This window comes from Pipistrellus kuhlii, unplaced genomic scaffold (genome assembly GCF_014108245.1).
Source record: "Pipistrellus kuhlii isolate mPipKuh1 unplaced genomic scaffold, mPipKuh1.p scaffold_m20_p_8, whole genome shotgun sequence".
Classification (NCBI taxonomy): domain Eukaryota; kingdom Metazoa; phylum Chordata; class Mammalia; order Chiroptera; family Vespertilionidae; genus Pipistrellus; species Pipistrellus kuhlii.
The window spans coordinates 12,951,483-12,964,768 of NW_023425584.1; the positions used below are offsets into that span (position 1 = coordinate 12,951,483).

Genomic DNA, 13,286 nt, shown 5'->3' on the forward strand with positions numbered 1-13,286 from the left:
GATTTATGCAGCCAGCCCTTTCTGTGCCTCAGTTTCTCACCTTCCAACTAGGGATAATAATTTTTTGACATTCATATTAAGAGAATATTGAAGGAATCAATAAGAGAGTGTCTAATAGAGCACGATGCTATCCCTGGGAAAAGGGTCTTAGATGGCGTGAGAGTATGTGGAAAAATGACAACTCTAGAAGTAGTCATTCATTCTTAACATCCATTAAAAACCTGCCAAGGTCCTTATAACTTAGAGACTTGAGTTCAGGTTACAAAAATCTTAAAAACTAGTACTCTTTCATCAGTGAAAAATTTTTGGGGAAAATGCAAATCCCTTTAACACAGGATTTGTTACATAAATTATGGCCATCCATATAATATGATATGCTACAACCATTAAAAAGAATGAGGTGGATATAAATATGTAGATAATCTATACTAATAATCTATACTAATAATAGGTAATATGCAAATTGGTAAGGACGTTGTCACAGTAATGACAGGTCAGCAAGCTGCATGCACAGCAGGCACGGGTGGACAGGGGATTGAGGACTTACAGCTTCCATACTGTGACCGGGCACAGGCGAGGCTGGGTGACCCACCTCCTTCCTGCCCTGATTGTACAAATTTCGTGTACCAGGCCACTAGTCCAGATATAAAACAGTATTGTGAAAATGTCTGAAAACATTCATACTACTATAAGTAGAGATTATATATGCGTAGGGGTATTATGGGGCTCTTTCCCCTATTTTGTGTTTCTTTTGTATTTTTATGAGCTAAAAATGTATTTCTTTTAAATTTAAAAAAGCAGTAAAGCTATTTCCATTTTGCAAAAACAAAAGAAAGTCCCTCTTGATTCTTCCTTCCTGCTCTTGATTACTTTTGCTCCTGGAAGAGTTATTAATTTCCAAGCATTCACAAGCTCTTTGCCTTCCAAGTGACAGTCCTCAGGGTCTAGCATTTCTTTCTCCAAATGTCTCCACAGTTCATCCTCTTGGGCTCTCGTCCACTTCCCAGACACCTTTCTCTCTTCATTCTCTGCTTTTTCTACTCTGGCTCCAGACTTCATAAAGAGGACGTAGCCACACAAGCCAACTGATTGTATCTTCGGTGGAGAGAGGTATTCCTTCCTTCGCTTGGTTTTTGAATCTCAGAGTTGCTGCCACACATCAAGGGTTTTGAAGACAAATCAGAAGTCAGAGCAAGTTCAAAGCCAGTTTGGAAATGTTCCTTTGGCTCCCACGTTGGTAAATTCTGCCCATGCTGGCTCCATCCTGAGGCCCTTCTGGTTCCCTTCCAGCTTTCTGGGAGCCTCTTCCCAAAGCTTCTCCCAGATCGTGCCGCTCCTGAGGCAGGACGCCAGGCTGGAAAAGCATGTCACACTAAAAACGGGGGCTTCACTCACAGGGATTTGGTTTAGGTTTTTTAGGCAGTGCATCCCCTCCAGGAGTACCATTCCTGCCCTAAACCTCTAGGCAATGAAATGTCCAAATGGCTGGAATGTTGCCTATCTCTTTGGGGACCAGATTTCTGGCTCTTGTTTGGGTTTCTGGTTGGTGTTGTTTTCTTCTCCTCCTCCTCCTCCTCCTCCTCCTCCTCCTCCTCCTCCTCCTCCTCCTCCTCCTCCTCCTTCTTCTTCTTCTTTCTTCTTCTATATTATAGTCAGTCTTAAAGATAACTTGCTGTTTTATTATTTACCTCTGGTTGTTAATTTAGTGACTGGGGGAAGAAGGGGGGAAAATGGGGCCATTAAGGGACTAAAAAGCTCAGTCTAACTCGTATGTAACAACTCCCATCCCAGAAAGGATCTGGCTTGAAGGGGACCGCTCTGTTGTTACCCCTCCTGTTCAAATAGTGAGAAGCCAGTCACCAGGGAAGGTTGGAGGCCCAGGTGCTGGTTTTATCATTGCCTCTGCTCTGAGGTTTTATTTATTATTTGGCATAGAGCCTTCAATATTTGCTTGGGCATTAAATGGCAATAGAATATAAATATGACTTTCCTAATAATATCTGCATTTTTTTTTATTTCCAGTCAAAATGACATCATGTCACACAACCATTAAAAAAAGGAAATTAAACCCCCAGAAATATGTTTAAACACGGCAGTGAGCGCCTGAGCTATAAAAGCAGGGAAATCTCTGATGCTGGACCAGCACCCAGCAGCTTCCCCCCCACCCACCCTGTGCTGGGAACACAGCCCTAACCTGCCTCCCATTGTTTCCAGGAATAAGTGGTCAAGAAGTTAGGGAGAACAGAGCAGGGGTTTCTCCAAATCTCTGACAAGAGACAAATCAGCTTTCATAGCTGAGAATGTATCCGTCTTGACAACGTGATTTTAATTTGCAAATAAATCCCCTTAAAGAGAATATTCTTTATTTGATGTGTTCGTGAAGTGGATTTAAAAGGGAAAAAAAGATTCAAGGCATGAAAAGGCCTCAATCCGCACATAAATTTAGTTAGGATTTGCTCATTAGTTGTGAATGGATTTGGTAATCTTGTCATTAGTGTTAGTGCATAAAACCTAGACACAGTATTGAGATTTTTATTTGCCTAGAGCGGGTCATGCTGCATGAACGATTAGACACTATAAACAGTAGTTTTGTGGAATCCAGGCTGTTCTGGTTTGACCAGGACCTTGGTAGAAGCTGGAGAACACTGATTCTGCATAGTTACTGGCTTCCTTTCGGGGAGTCTGAGATTGTGAGACTGGGAAGGAACCCAAAGTCATTTATAAGCAGCCCCAACACAGGGCCAGAAGTGATTTGATTTTTTTTTTTTTTTTTTTTTTTTTTTACCATTTCATTAACTTTTACTTTTTGAAAACAAATGACTTCGATGAAGCTGAAATGCCAGTCCCCTGCCTATATCCAGTGCTTCCAACAAATATCGGGTTCTAGTACCATGTCATAGCTGTGAGTAGGAGAACCCTTCTGGAATCTCCACTGAGATATCTGCCCTGAAAACTCAATCTCCGCTGTAGAGACAGTTGATGCACTGATAGAAGAGATGCTGTAGCATAGGGGTGTCAAACTCAATCAGAGAAGGGGCCAAAATCTAAAATCCAGCTTAAATCACGGGCCGAATGGTTTACTGAACAGTCATAAACTGTCATTGTGATGGAAACGCAGCGGAGTGCAGTGATGACAGCGTGGTGCGGGCCACATTACAAGGCCTGGCGGGACGGATTTGGCCCGCGGGCCTTGTGTTTGACACACGTGCTGTAGCATATGTAGAGTGCTCCATGAGGTCCTCCTCAGCTTATTCAGTTAATTCCTATCTTCTCTAACTTTGAACGGTCAGTGGAAGACATGGGAGTAGGGGAGGTGGAGGAGAGTCAAGGAGGGAAAATGGTGATGGAAGGAGACTTGACATGGGGTGGTGAACACACACTACCATATACAGATGATGTGTTAAAAACACACAAACTAAACGAAACAAAAAACATAGATGTCTGTGGCTCCCTAATAGCCTGATCACTCTTTAAATCCATGTGTCCCTGTTAAGTGTGGCCCGAGTGAAGGCTATGCCAGATCCCGGGTCTGACATTCAGGGAGGCAGGAGAATGGATTCAGGATGGGGAGGGCAACCTCCATGAGAGCTGGTGCTGCATCCCAGCTCTGTCATCAAACTCGTTCGCCTGTCTTTTTTTTTTTTTTTTTTTTAGGATTAAATACACATCTCACAACATTTACTTTTAAGGGCATATGGTATTGTGACACAAAACATTCCTACAAATGCCTTCTGAACACTTGGGCACCAGACATGATGACTGAATCAGTAGAGAATTTGTTATCTTGTGAAATTTTTTAAATGCCCACCTTGGTCCCATTTTTTTCTGATAATTTTAAAATGGAGGCCTTGTTTGGGATTAGGGAATTTTTTTTAAACCTCTGTAACCTCCCTTATTTTGTTACTATCCCTTCCTGGCTGAGGGTGATACCCTCTCAAGTGCTATTCAGAGAGTGTGGCCTCCGTGAAGCAGGGCCTTATACACTGCCCTCAGCGTTACATTCCTTTTGCAATTTACAGCATCATCTGTTTGGTGTGTGTGTGTGTGTGTGTGCGCGCGCGCGCACGTGTGTTTAACTTAAAAATCCGTATGCTTCTTTATTTGTGGTTAATTATGCCAGATTAAGTGTTTTTTTTTTTCTTTCTTTTTCTCTACTGGATTCTCGGATTTGCCCCAAGTTTTAGGGGAAAAAATTGATTAGCCCCATTTCTGCTGTGTCCCCTGAGCCCTGTGCTTGAAAACAATGAGGTCACTTTGTTGAAGGATTAACTTTATATTACATTCTTGCAGGGTAGATGTATGTCCCAAAGGTACAACTACCCCCACGGATGAAATAAATATACCATTCTTTATGATTCCTCCCCGTTACCTTCTCTGTTGATTTTCAGAGAGTTTATGAATAGTCACATATTTATACAACTGGCCAAAAGTATACTACTTATTTTTCTTATGGTCTGTAATAACCTATGCAAGGTTATTAAAGGGTCTACAGACCCCTTTTAAGGCATAGTTTCTTATGTCATTACTTTATACAAGCAGGTCAAATTCCATCTTGGCAATAATCTCTTGCTCTTAACCTTTTTCTTTGATTATAAAAGTAATATATGTTCATTGTGGAAAATGTAGAGAATGCACAGCAGAAAGAGAAGAGAAGCATTTAAGACCCTCTTGTAGGCGGTTTATACACAGACGCATTTTCTTTACTCTCTGTTTGTTTTTAAAAAGGGAACCTTTTAGACATGTGCTCCTGTAAGCTGCTTGTTAGCCTAGCCATATATCATGCCAGTAAATATTCCCCCCACTTATGGCATTGCTTTTGAGAACTGCATCATATTCCAGAAACATTGAATCTGTTTTCTGGTGTTTTCTTTGTGTGTGTGTGTGTGTTTTGTTTTGTTTTGTTTTGTTTTAAAAAATCTTTATCAGATATCTGCTCTCACTCAGTCATTGACTTAAAATTTTTCTCTAGTCAGTGCAATCAGAGAAATCATCAGACACCTTTGCATTTAAGACAAGCTTTGTCTTGCATATCTGTAGTGTTATCTTTATGCTCAGCACCGGGACAATTGCGCTGTAATGTTCAATTCCTCAATTGAAGGCGGATTAACATATTTAAAGATCTGTGCAAAGAGCAAGTCATAAAGGCATGAGAAATAAAAGCCTTTGTCTTACAGCTGAAATATCTCCTCCAACATAGTATGCTTCCATAGAACAGATGCTTACTTTTCTTTGAATAATGAGTTTAATATATCTAATTCAATTACTCTTTGTGTCAGCCCAGTGACTTCTCCTCAGCTCTTTAGCTGTTTGTTCTAGCTGATATTTGAATCTGTTCTTTTAATTGCAGATGTTAAGTGTCCGTCTTTCTGCAGTGTGTTGGCCACGTGGCCAGATAAACACAGCCGGACTCCCTTCCCACATGTCAGACAGTCATTCAATTAGCAACCACAGGTCCCTGACACAGTAGGAATTAATTCATTTTGCAGACAACTGAAGGGGTGGGTCAGCACTTCACATTTTATTGTTGGTTTGGTCTGAAAAATTAAACCAAGAATTGGAATTTTCAGGATGCCACATTATGTCTTCAGATATTAAAATGATGCATTTAATTGTCTAAAGCTCTTTTATGGTCAAACTTCTTTGCTGACAATTAGCATGGTGGCTGGGGGATGGATGTGATATATAACTTAAACCTAGGTGCTAATTCCTGTCGCCCTCATGCATTTCTTGATTAAATCCCATGTATTTTATGAGTAACAGCTTCCCTGCATAAAGCACTCTATGGCTTTTTCTTTACAAGTCTAACTTGAAAAAAAAAGACAAAGAAGGAAAAGAAGAAGAAATTCTTCTCAAGGGTTTAGAAAGTAATCATAAAAAAATGAGAGGAATAATAAATATTGTGCCTTAACTCATATGCTAGCACAGATAGAGAGATGTGGTACTCCTGGGTGTAATTTCAGTTAATTTCCACAAGAGACAGGTTGAAAGTTTACTGTTTAGAAGGGGAGGGAGGCATAGCTAAATCTCATATTTGCAAAAATGATTACATTATCTGAAATGAAAATGCTACTCTATTAACAAACTTCAATAAGCATTACATTTGGGGAAAAAAATCTTTTAAATAAAAAGTTACCTGAGTTCACTTTAACTTAAAATATACAAGTGAGGAAAAAGTACTTACTCTGATTTATGTGTCTTTTGGAGGTGTAATTATTGGCTTTTTACTCACCTATGGAAAACAATGTACTTTTGTAAATGGATTTCTGGCCACTTTATGCAGCCATTTTCTTATTTTTTTTATTTTTTTTACATAAAAAGTAAGCACTGTCAATCAAGGAATTTTAAGGTTTATTTCCTCTTTAGAAATGATTGATAGCCTTTTAGATTTACCAGTTGACAAGTTAAAGGGTTCTATTGGTATAATTATGTACTAAATTCACAGTCTTTCAATTTAAATGTCCTTTTAAAACCGCAAGATTATCATACCTGTATTTTGAAAAGTGGGCCAGTTAGTTTGGGTTGGTCTACAAATTGCTTCCATTAGCCTTGGGACCTATTTGAATTTAATACAGTTTTTTAAAGTTAGTAGTAGTATGAATCTTACTTTTAAAAATTTAGGTTTAATGGAAATTCATTTTAAGTAAAGCATGTAGCAACTTGTTTTTTCATGTATAGCTAAATCTCAGAAGTGCAAAAACTGTCTTTTTATTCAGTATGGGAGGAAATATGTGGTTGAACACTTGGGTTACATGAAAAAAAGAGAAGAGAAGAACCTTCCCAACTGCTCCTTATTTAAAAGCTCTGAGGGCTATGGGTAGAAGATGGAGCTGCCATCTCTCCCTTGTTCCAAGAAGAAGGCTGAAGCTATTTCACATCTCGGGGAGGACATTTCAGAGTTCACTTTGTATTTTGTTTCATTTACGGGTGCTCTGAAGAGGGTGTAGTCAGTATGAGCACAGCAAGGCTCATTGTCTCCAAATATTGCACCAGTTTTGCTCTTTAGTCTAGTAAACAATCATGGAGACCTGGCTGCTCTAAGCCAGTGCTCTCAGAAGCTGGTTTTTCCCTGAGATTATATTGATATTGGTGAATAGTCTGTCATAGTAGATGGGAGAGTGTTGTATCAAGGTCATTGCAATGCCTCGCTCTTGGCCCCTCCCCATACTCTTGCAGGCTTCATTGCCACAGAAGGCACTGAGGCGCTGTGTCAGCTGAGGTCCACCAGAGATTTTGCAATGAAACAAGTACTTTGAACTCTCCTGCTTTTTAGAATCTGTAGACATCCTCGGGCAGGCCCTTGAGCATTCTGACCTCAGCTTCTGACTGAAAGTAAATCCTATAACTTCACATTCAATACCATTTGACTTTCTGTTTTCAATAATGTAAGGAATATAAAATGTGGCCGGAAGAACAAAGTTTGTTCCTGTCCTATGAAGGGGTCCTTTGAGGGAGTCCCTCCCTGCCATGGTCAATAGCAGAAGTAGATGGCAGTCATGTTCAGCAGAGGAAACATTCGTCTTGTCATTTTCATAATCTAATTCAAAGGTTATCAACGAAGCTTTGGGCTTCCTGGTTATTTCTGGTTACTTCCACATCATCAGTGCTGCAGAACTCATGTTCTCATTCCTGAAATGGCTCTAACTGAGTGACTTCTTCATTGTAGCGCTCAATGAACCCACCATCGATTATGGTTTCCAGAGGTTACAGAAGGTCATTCCCCGGCACCCTGGAGATCCTGAGCGTTTGCCAAAGGTCAGTACACCTCTTCTTTGGATTACGGTCTCTGGAAACCTGGGCTTGGGTGATTGGCAGGAAACTTGGCCATTGATAAAAATCAGTTCGTAGATAAGCAACTCAGTAATCTTTTGGCTTTGTGTGTTTGGTGCTATAGGTAAACAAGCACTTATGTGCCAGGTAATATGGTACTTCTTTTGCATATGCTGTGTCATTTCTTACTCTCAAAACTCTCTGAGATTAGTCCTGTTACCACCTCCATTTTGAAGAAAATAATCAAGCAAAGAGAGGTTAAATCATTTGCCCAAGGTCACAAAGTATGTAACTTGCTAAACTGAGATTCAAATCAATATAGCCTTGGTCCAAAGTTCAAGTTGTTGTTAATTACTTCGTCACTCCTGCTCTCAAGAGGAAAAGGAACACTGCTTTTCTACCTGCATGGAAATTCATTCTCATCCCCATCGAGACGAGAACAAAAGAAAACGTATTGGTAGATCTTGCAACTGGACAAATAAGACAGGACCTCTTTCCTCTAGAGGCATGCTAACTGGGAGTTGAGGTAGAAATGAAACAAGAATTCCAGGCAGAGTAACACATGGCACACAGCAATACGTCATTAATCCCCAATGAGGAAAAAAGCAAGTCCACACTTACTGACTCTCATTCTGAACCTATTGTCTGTGATGAATATCCCCATCTTGGTACCCAAAGAGCTCTGAACCTGTGTGGGAGAGATCACTCTACCCCACACCATACGTGACAGGAAGAACAGGTACATTTAACAAAAGTACAGCCAAAGTTCCCTGAGAACTCAGAACAGTTAAAGGCTAAGGGAGTTCGAAGGACAGAATGAATTGAGCTACGATTCACTTTACTGACAGCAAAATGGAATTTTATTCATGACACCAGTGAAAACTATTATAAATTAAATGAGTAGGTGAGAGGTCTTCTCTTTGCTATAGTACATCCACAGATAGGTCTGTTTCTCCTCATGAAGCACTTAGAAAAATGAAGTTGGCATCCTTCCTAGCTCAGTTAACCTCTTTGGGAGAGCCATTCATCATCAAATTCTACCTGTGCACCTGCTACCTGGGGAGGCAGAGCCACCTGTCTGAACAGGCCTGGTCCAGGAGAAAGCGGCCGGGGAAAAGATATGCAGCGCGAGGGGCCAGGAGGGTGGAGAAGGGGGTGCTGCTTCCCGGAGAGAGGAAGAACTGGGACAGGCCAGTGCGTCTGTCCTCCACCTAGATTGCAGAGAAAGAACCACATAAGAGAGCCTTGCTTCCACCGAGTGCTGTTGGTAAAAGCTTCCTAGAAGCATTTCACCCGAGGAAGAAGCCATAGGATGTGTCAGTCTGTCCATATCCTTGTCTTTGGAAGGTACCTTCCTCTTACACACCATTCTCTATCACCTTGCCTCATTCGTGGTGAGCAATTAAATAATCTAATGGTTACAGTGGATGGAAGTCTGCTTCTATAGTATAGATGTGCAGTGGGTAGATTTACCATAGGTTCCTCTGTTTAACTAGAACCTAACTCCCAAGCATTTCCTGAGGGGCAATAATTGGACATTTTATTGGTAATTTTATAGCACGATGATATAAATAATGTTTATCTTCCCAAAGGTCAGTGCTTTAGGTTTCTCTATAGTAGAAAGAAGGCATGGATTCTTCCCATTTGGGGATCGTGTTCACTTTACTTTTGACATTGGATGGGTCTAGAGTCTGCGGAAGGGACTGCATGGGCAGATCGGGGTGGGGGTTGGAGGATGGAGTGAACTTTAAGCGAGGGCAATGGCTATGCAATCTGGGTCAAATTTTTTTTTTTTTTTAATTTAAAAGCAGCATTCTTTAACTCTGTGGGCCTCAATTCACCTCTCAGTCAAATAGAAGTGATAGTATTTCCTACTTTTGGGGGTTGCCACTTTAATCCCTTGCTTTGCATTCGACAAAAGGTAGCTATGCTTATTTGCCAGTGAGTTTGAGTGAAACCTTTGCTTCTCAGAGTTAATCCCAGTCCCACTGAGCAGCTGGGTCTATGATTTATCTTCTGTGCCTCAATTTCTTTATCTTTCAAATGGGGATTTAATGGTGCCAACGTCAAGGGGCTCAGTAAGGATTAAAAGAGGTAATCCTGTGTGTGCCCTTGGCACCATATCTAGCTCACTATTGCCATTCTCTAAGTATTTATTGAAAAATATAGAAAACGAATTGGTTTCATTTGGATGAGGTCTAGAGAAGCCAGGCAGTTCTTTTCTCATCTAGAAAGAAAGAAAAGACAAGTAGGAATATGGGATTGAGTTTTGTGTGCTTAACTTTGAAAAACATTTTTTTTTTTTCTGGCTGAAGATCACGTTCAGAAATGTTGAACAAATAGCCCAGGCACGTGTCCCTTCGTCCCCGTGGCCTGATGGTGGAACTCCCAGCCCCTTTTCCTGGGATTGGGACGAGTAATCAAGGACACAATGGGCTTGTGTGTTAAGGAAACACTCTGCAGCCTGCATCTACCACTGGCCCGTGTGCGAGAACTCTGGCAGGAGCCCACCCCAGGAAGCCCTGTGTGTGACTCAGAGCGGAGGAGTGGCTGTCCTCCTGGCTCCGCGCCTTAAGGTGGAGTGAGGGTTCAAGAGCAGGGTCAGGAAGTGGCGGATGGAGCCAGCACGAGGTATTCCTGTGCGCTTGGGAGGCTTATCCTCTCGCTGTCCATTGTTCAGGGGATCAAAACGGGCCCCGCCTTCCTCAGAGTCATGGTCAGTGTTTGTCAAACAGGAGTGTTTCAGTGAGCCGCGCGGACCACACACCTCACAAAACAAACGGCGCTTTATTAAACCCATGTGTTTGTGAATAGACAAAGCTAGATTCATACCACCACCCACATATTCTGTCAAATGAAACTGCTCCCAAGACCAAGCAGACAGCGTCCCGTAATAATATGCCTTTGTATGGTGGCGTGGGCTTTTTCAAAGAGCTCATACACGCTTTGTTTTATGGGAGGCCCTCTCGCGAGAGAAGTCAGGGACGCAGGCATCCCTCCCATTTCCCAAACGAGAGCTCGGGGGCAAGCCGATCCTTCTCTGCAGGTTATTTCATCTCTAAATGTCTCCGCTGGTGATAGTTGCTGGACACACTTTTTAAAAAACAACGGTTATGCTCACCCCAGATGTTTTCTGGTTTCCTTTTCCATGTGCACGTGGGTAAGGGCGAACGAAGGTTTTTAAATCACAGCGTTCTGTTCTGTTTCACATAGAGACTCGCCTTCCTCCCAGATTCTGGCAGGAGGGAGAGAGCACGTGGCCAAGTTTGGGGTGAAGGTTGACATTTCTTACAAGGTCGAGATGAGGGGGAAGGGGACTTTGGTCAGTCAGAAGCTCTGAGGTGCCGAAAGGCATGATGCAACCCAGAAACATTGAGCAAAGAGCTCCATCTGTTCTGGAGGCCAGAGGTGTCTCTGTCCCCTTTCAAATTGCTTTGGACTCCTTCTTGGTTGTCTTCTGAGTGGTCTGCGAGCATTAGTGCAAAGGCAGTGAGTGGAGTAGACGAGTTAGCAGGGGATCCCAGAGAGTAGATAACATTTAATTGATGCCTACTATGTGCAAAGCACGGCTTTGTCAAGTTTGTTGATGGGCAGAGAGGTCAAAAGAGACGGCTGTCAGGCCAGACAGACATGGGCTTTGAAAGCCAGATCCACTTGACAACCTTCCCAGGCAAGGTTCTCTCCCTAAACCAGCTGCCTGCAGTGTTGTTGTCCAGCGTTAATGAGATAATCCATGCAGAGAGATCTCTCTGGCATTTAACAAGACTTCAGAAATGGAAGCTACACATGTCTGCGAGGTGGGTGCTCCCCATTTCATAGGAACCAGAGCCCCCAGGGGGCCACTGACTCCTACAGAGTCTCAGCCTGCAGCTAGGGAACAGGTTTGAGCCCAGGTCTTCAGGCTTATGGTTGCCACTGCATAGAGTTTCTGCTTCCTCCTCAGACCTGGAACCCGAGGTAATTCGGCCTTGAGGCGATTAGCTTCCCTCTCCTGTCATCTCACCCCCATCCTACTCCAGCTTCCACCAGCTTTCCCCCACATCCCCACCCAGAGGGGTTGGCCTGGGCACCTCCAGGGGGCAACATGTTTTTTCTCCAAGAGCCAGTCCCTCTTTTGGAGAAAATGAAGCAGTTTGAGAAAAGTAACAAAGGCGGCATTTGTGTATTTTGCTTTATGGAGCTGAAAATATCTGGTAAATTGATCCAGTGGGAGTAATAAATACACATTACTTTATCTTGTTCTTCATGTGCTATACCCCTGAGCCCTGATAGAACAACACCACTTAATAGACTTAAAAAAGAGTAATTACACTCACTGGTTGTGTGATTTTTCAGCCCTCCCAGCCCTGCCTGACCTTCTAATTTAGCTCACCGTGTCTAACTATCGCATTTATATTCATCTTTTATGAAGCATGTATGTTCAGGATTGACTTCGGAGCCTTTTTCAAGCTGTCCGTCCAGGCCTCCAATCTGGTTAGCAGTGAGGAGGAGGAGCTATCTGTCTCTATACATGCGATTGTATAGGTAACGTGTATACGTGGTTACTCACAGCATTTTTTTTATCCTTTATGAAACATAATAAAAAGTATTTATTACATTTTTTACTTTAAAGCTTTTATACATTCTAGCATTATTTACAGCTAAACACGCAGGCAAGAGATGTGAGTGTTTTAAAAATGATTACTGCTAATGTTTCCGCTTGTCACAAGTGCTTAAATTCTCTTGCACTTTGTCTCAAAACTTAGTATTGTTGCCTTTTAAGAACAACACGTTTAAAAGATCTTGCAAGTCAGATTTGCAAACACTGCTGACAGTTCGTGATGAATGATATTGCAAAACCTGCAAGATGTTTGTCATTTCGCACAGCCGAAATATTAAGGAACAGATTAAGAAATGAGCAACACCCCATGGAAAACAACCACCCCAAACAAAACCCCAAACCTATGCCAGCCAAACCTTGAGCCCAGAGAGCGCACACACCAGCGTGGGTCCCTCAGCCAGGCTCTCTCCCCCACAACTTCCCACTCAGCCGGGGAGCCCGATTGTTCTCAGTGCAGCTTCTCTCACCATATGGTCTCCTCATTACCATACACTAAGGGTCCATATGGGAAACTTGTGAAATGAACTGTATTCATTTTAACTGCCAGATGAGCAGCCTTTTGCTTTGCAAGCTTAGCTTTAGTCATCTGCTGTCTTCGTGTTGTTATGGCAACATGGCACCAATAAAAAATTCTAATCTACTGTAAGTGATCACTGTATTTTAAGTGCTTGCCTATAACTGCCCTCAAAGGGGAGGATGGAGGAGGAGTCATCTTTGTCCGAGGAGCAAAGGGCTGTTCTTCATTCCAGCAGGTGTCAGTAAGGAAGCAGGTGAGGTGCAGGGGGTGGTGCCAGCAGGGCCCTGCAGTAGGTGGGATTGTAAGGAGGATAGGTGGGTGGCAGAGGGATGGATGGTAGTGAGGAGGGACTGTAGACCCGTTGCCTGGGTCTAGATAAGAACGGATTGTCAGGACTCTAGC

At 42.4% G+C, this 13,286-nt stretch overlaps 1 protein-coding gene across 8 annotated transcripts in view; it reads left to right on the forward strand.

The window, feature by feature from the left end:
* Nucleotides 1-13,286, forward strand: part of EBF1 (EBF transcription factor 1) — a 387,980-nt gene that overhangs the window by 344,743 nt on the left and 29,951 nt on the right. For all 8 annotated transcript variants that reach the window (XM_036423506.2, XM_036423507.2, XM_036423508.2 and 5 more), the window contains exon 11: nt 7,664-7,752. In XM_036423506.2, coding sequence (XP_036279399.1) covers nt 7,664-7,752 — 89 coding nt within the window. The remainder of the gene's footprint in view (nt 1-7,663; nt 7,753-13,286) is intronic.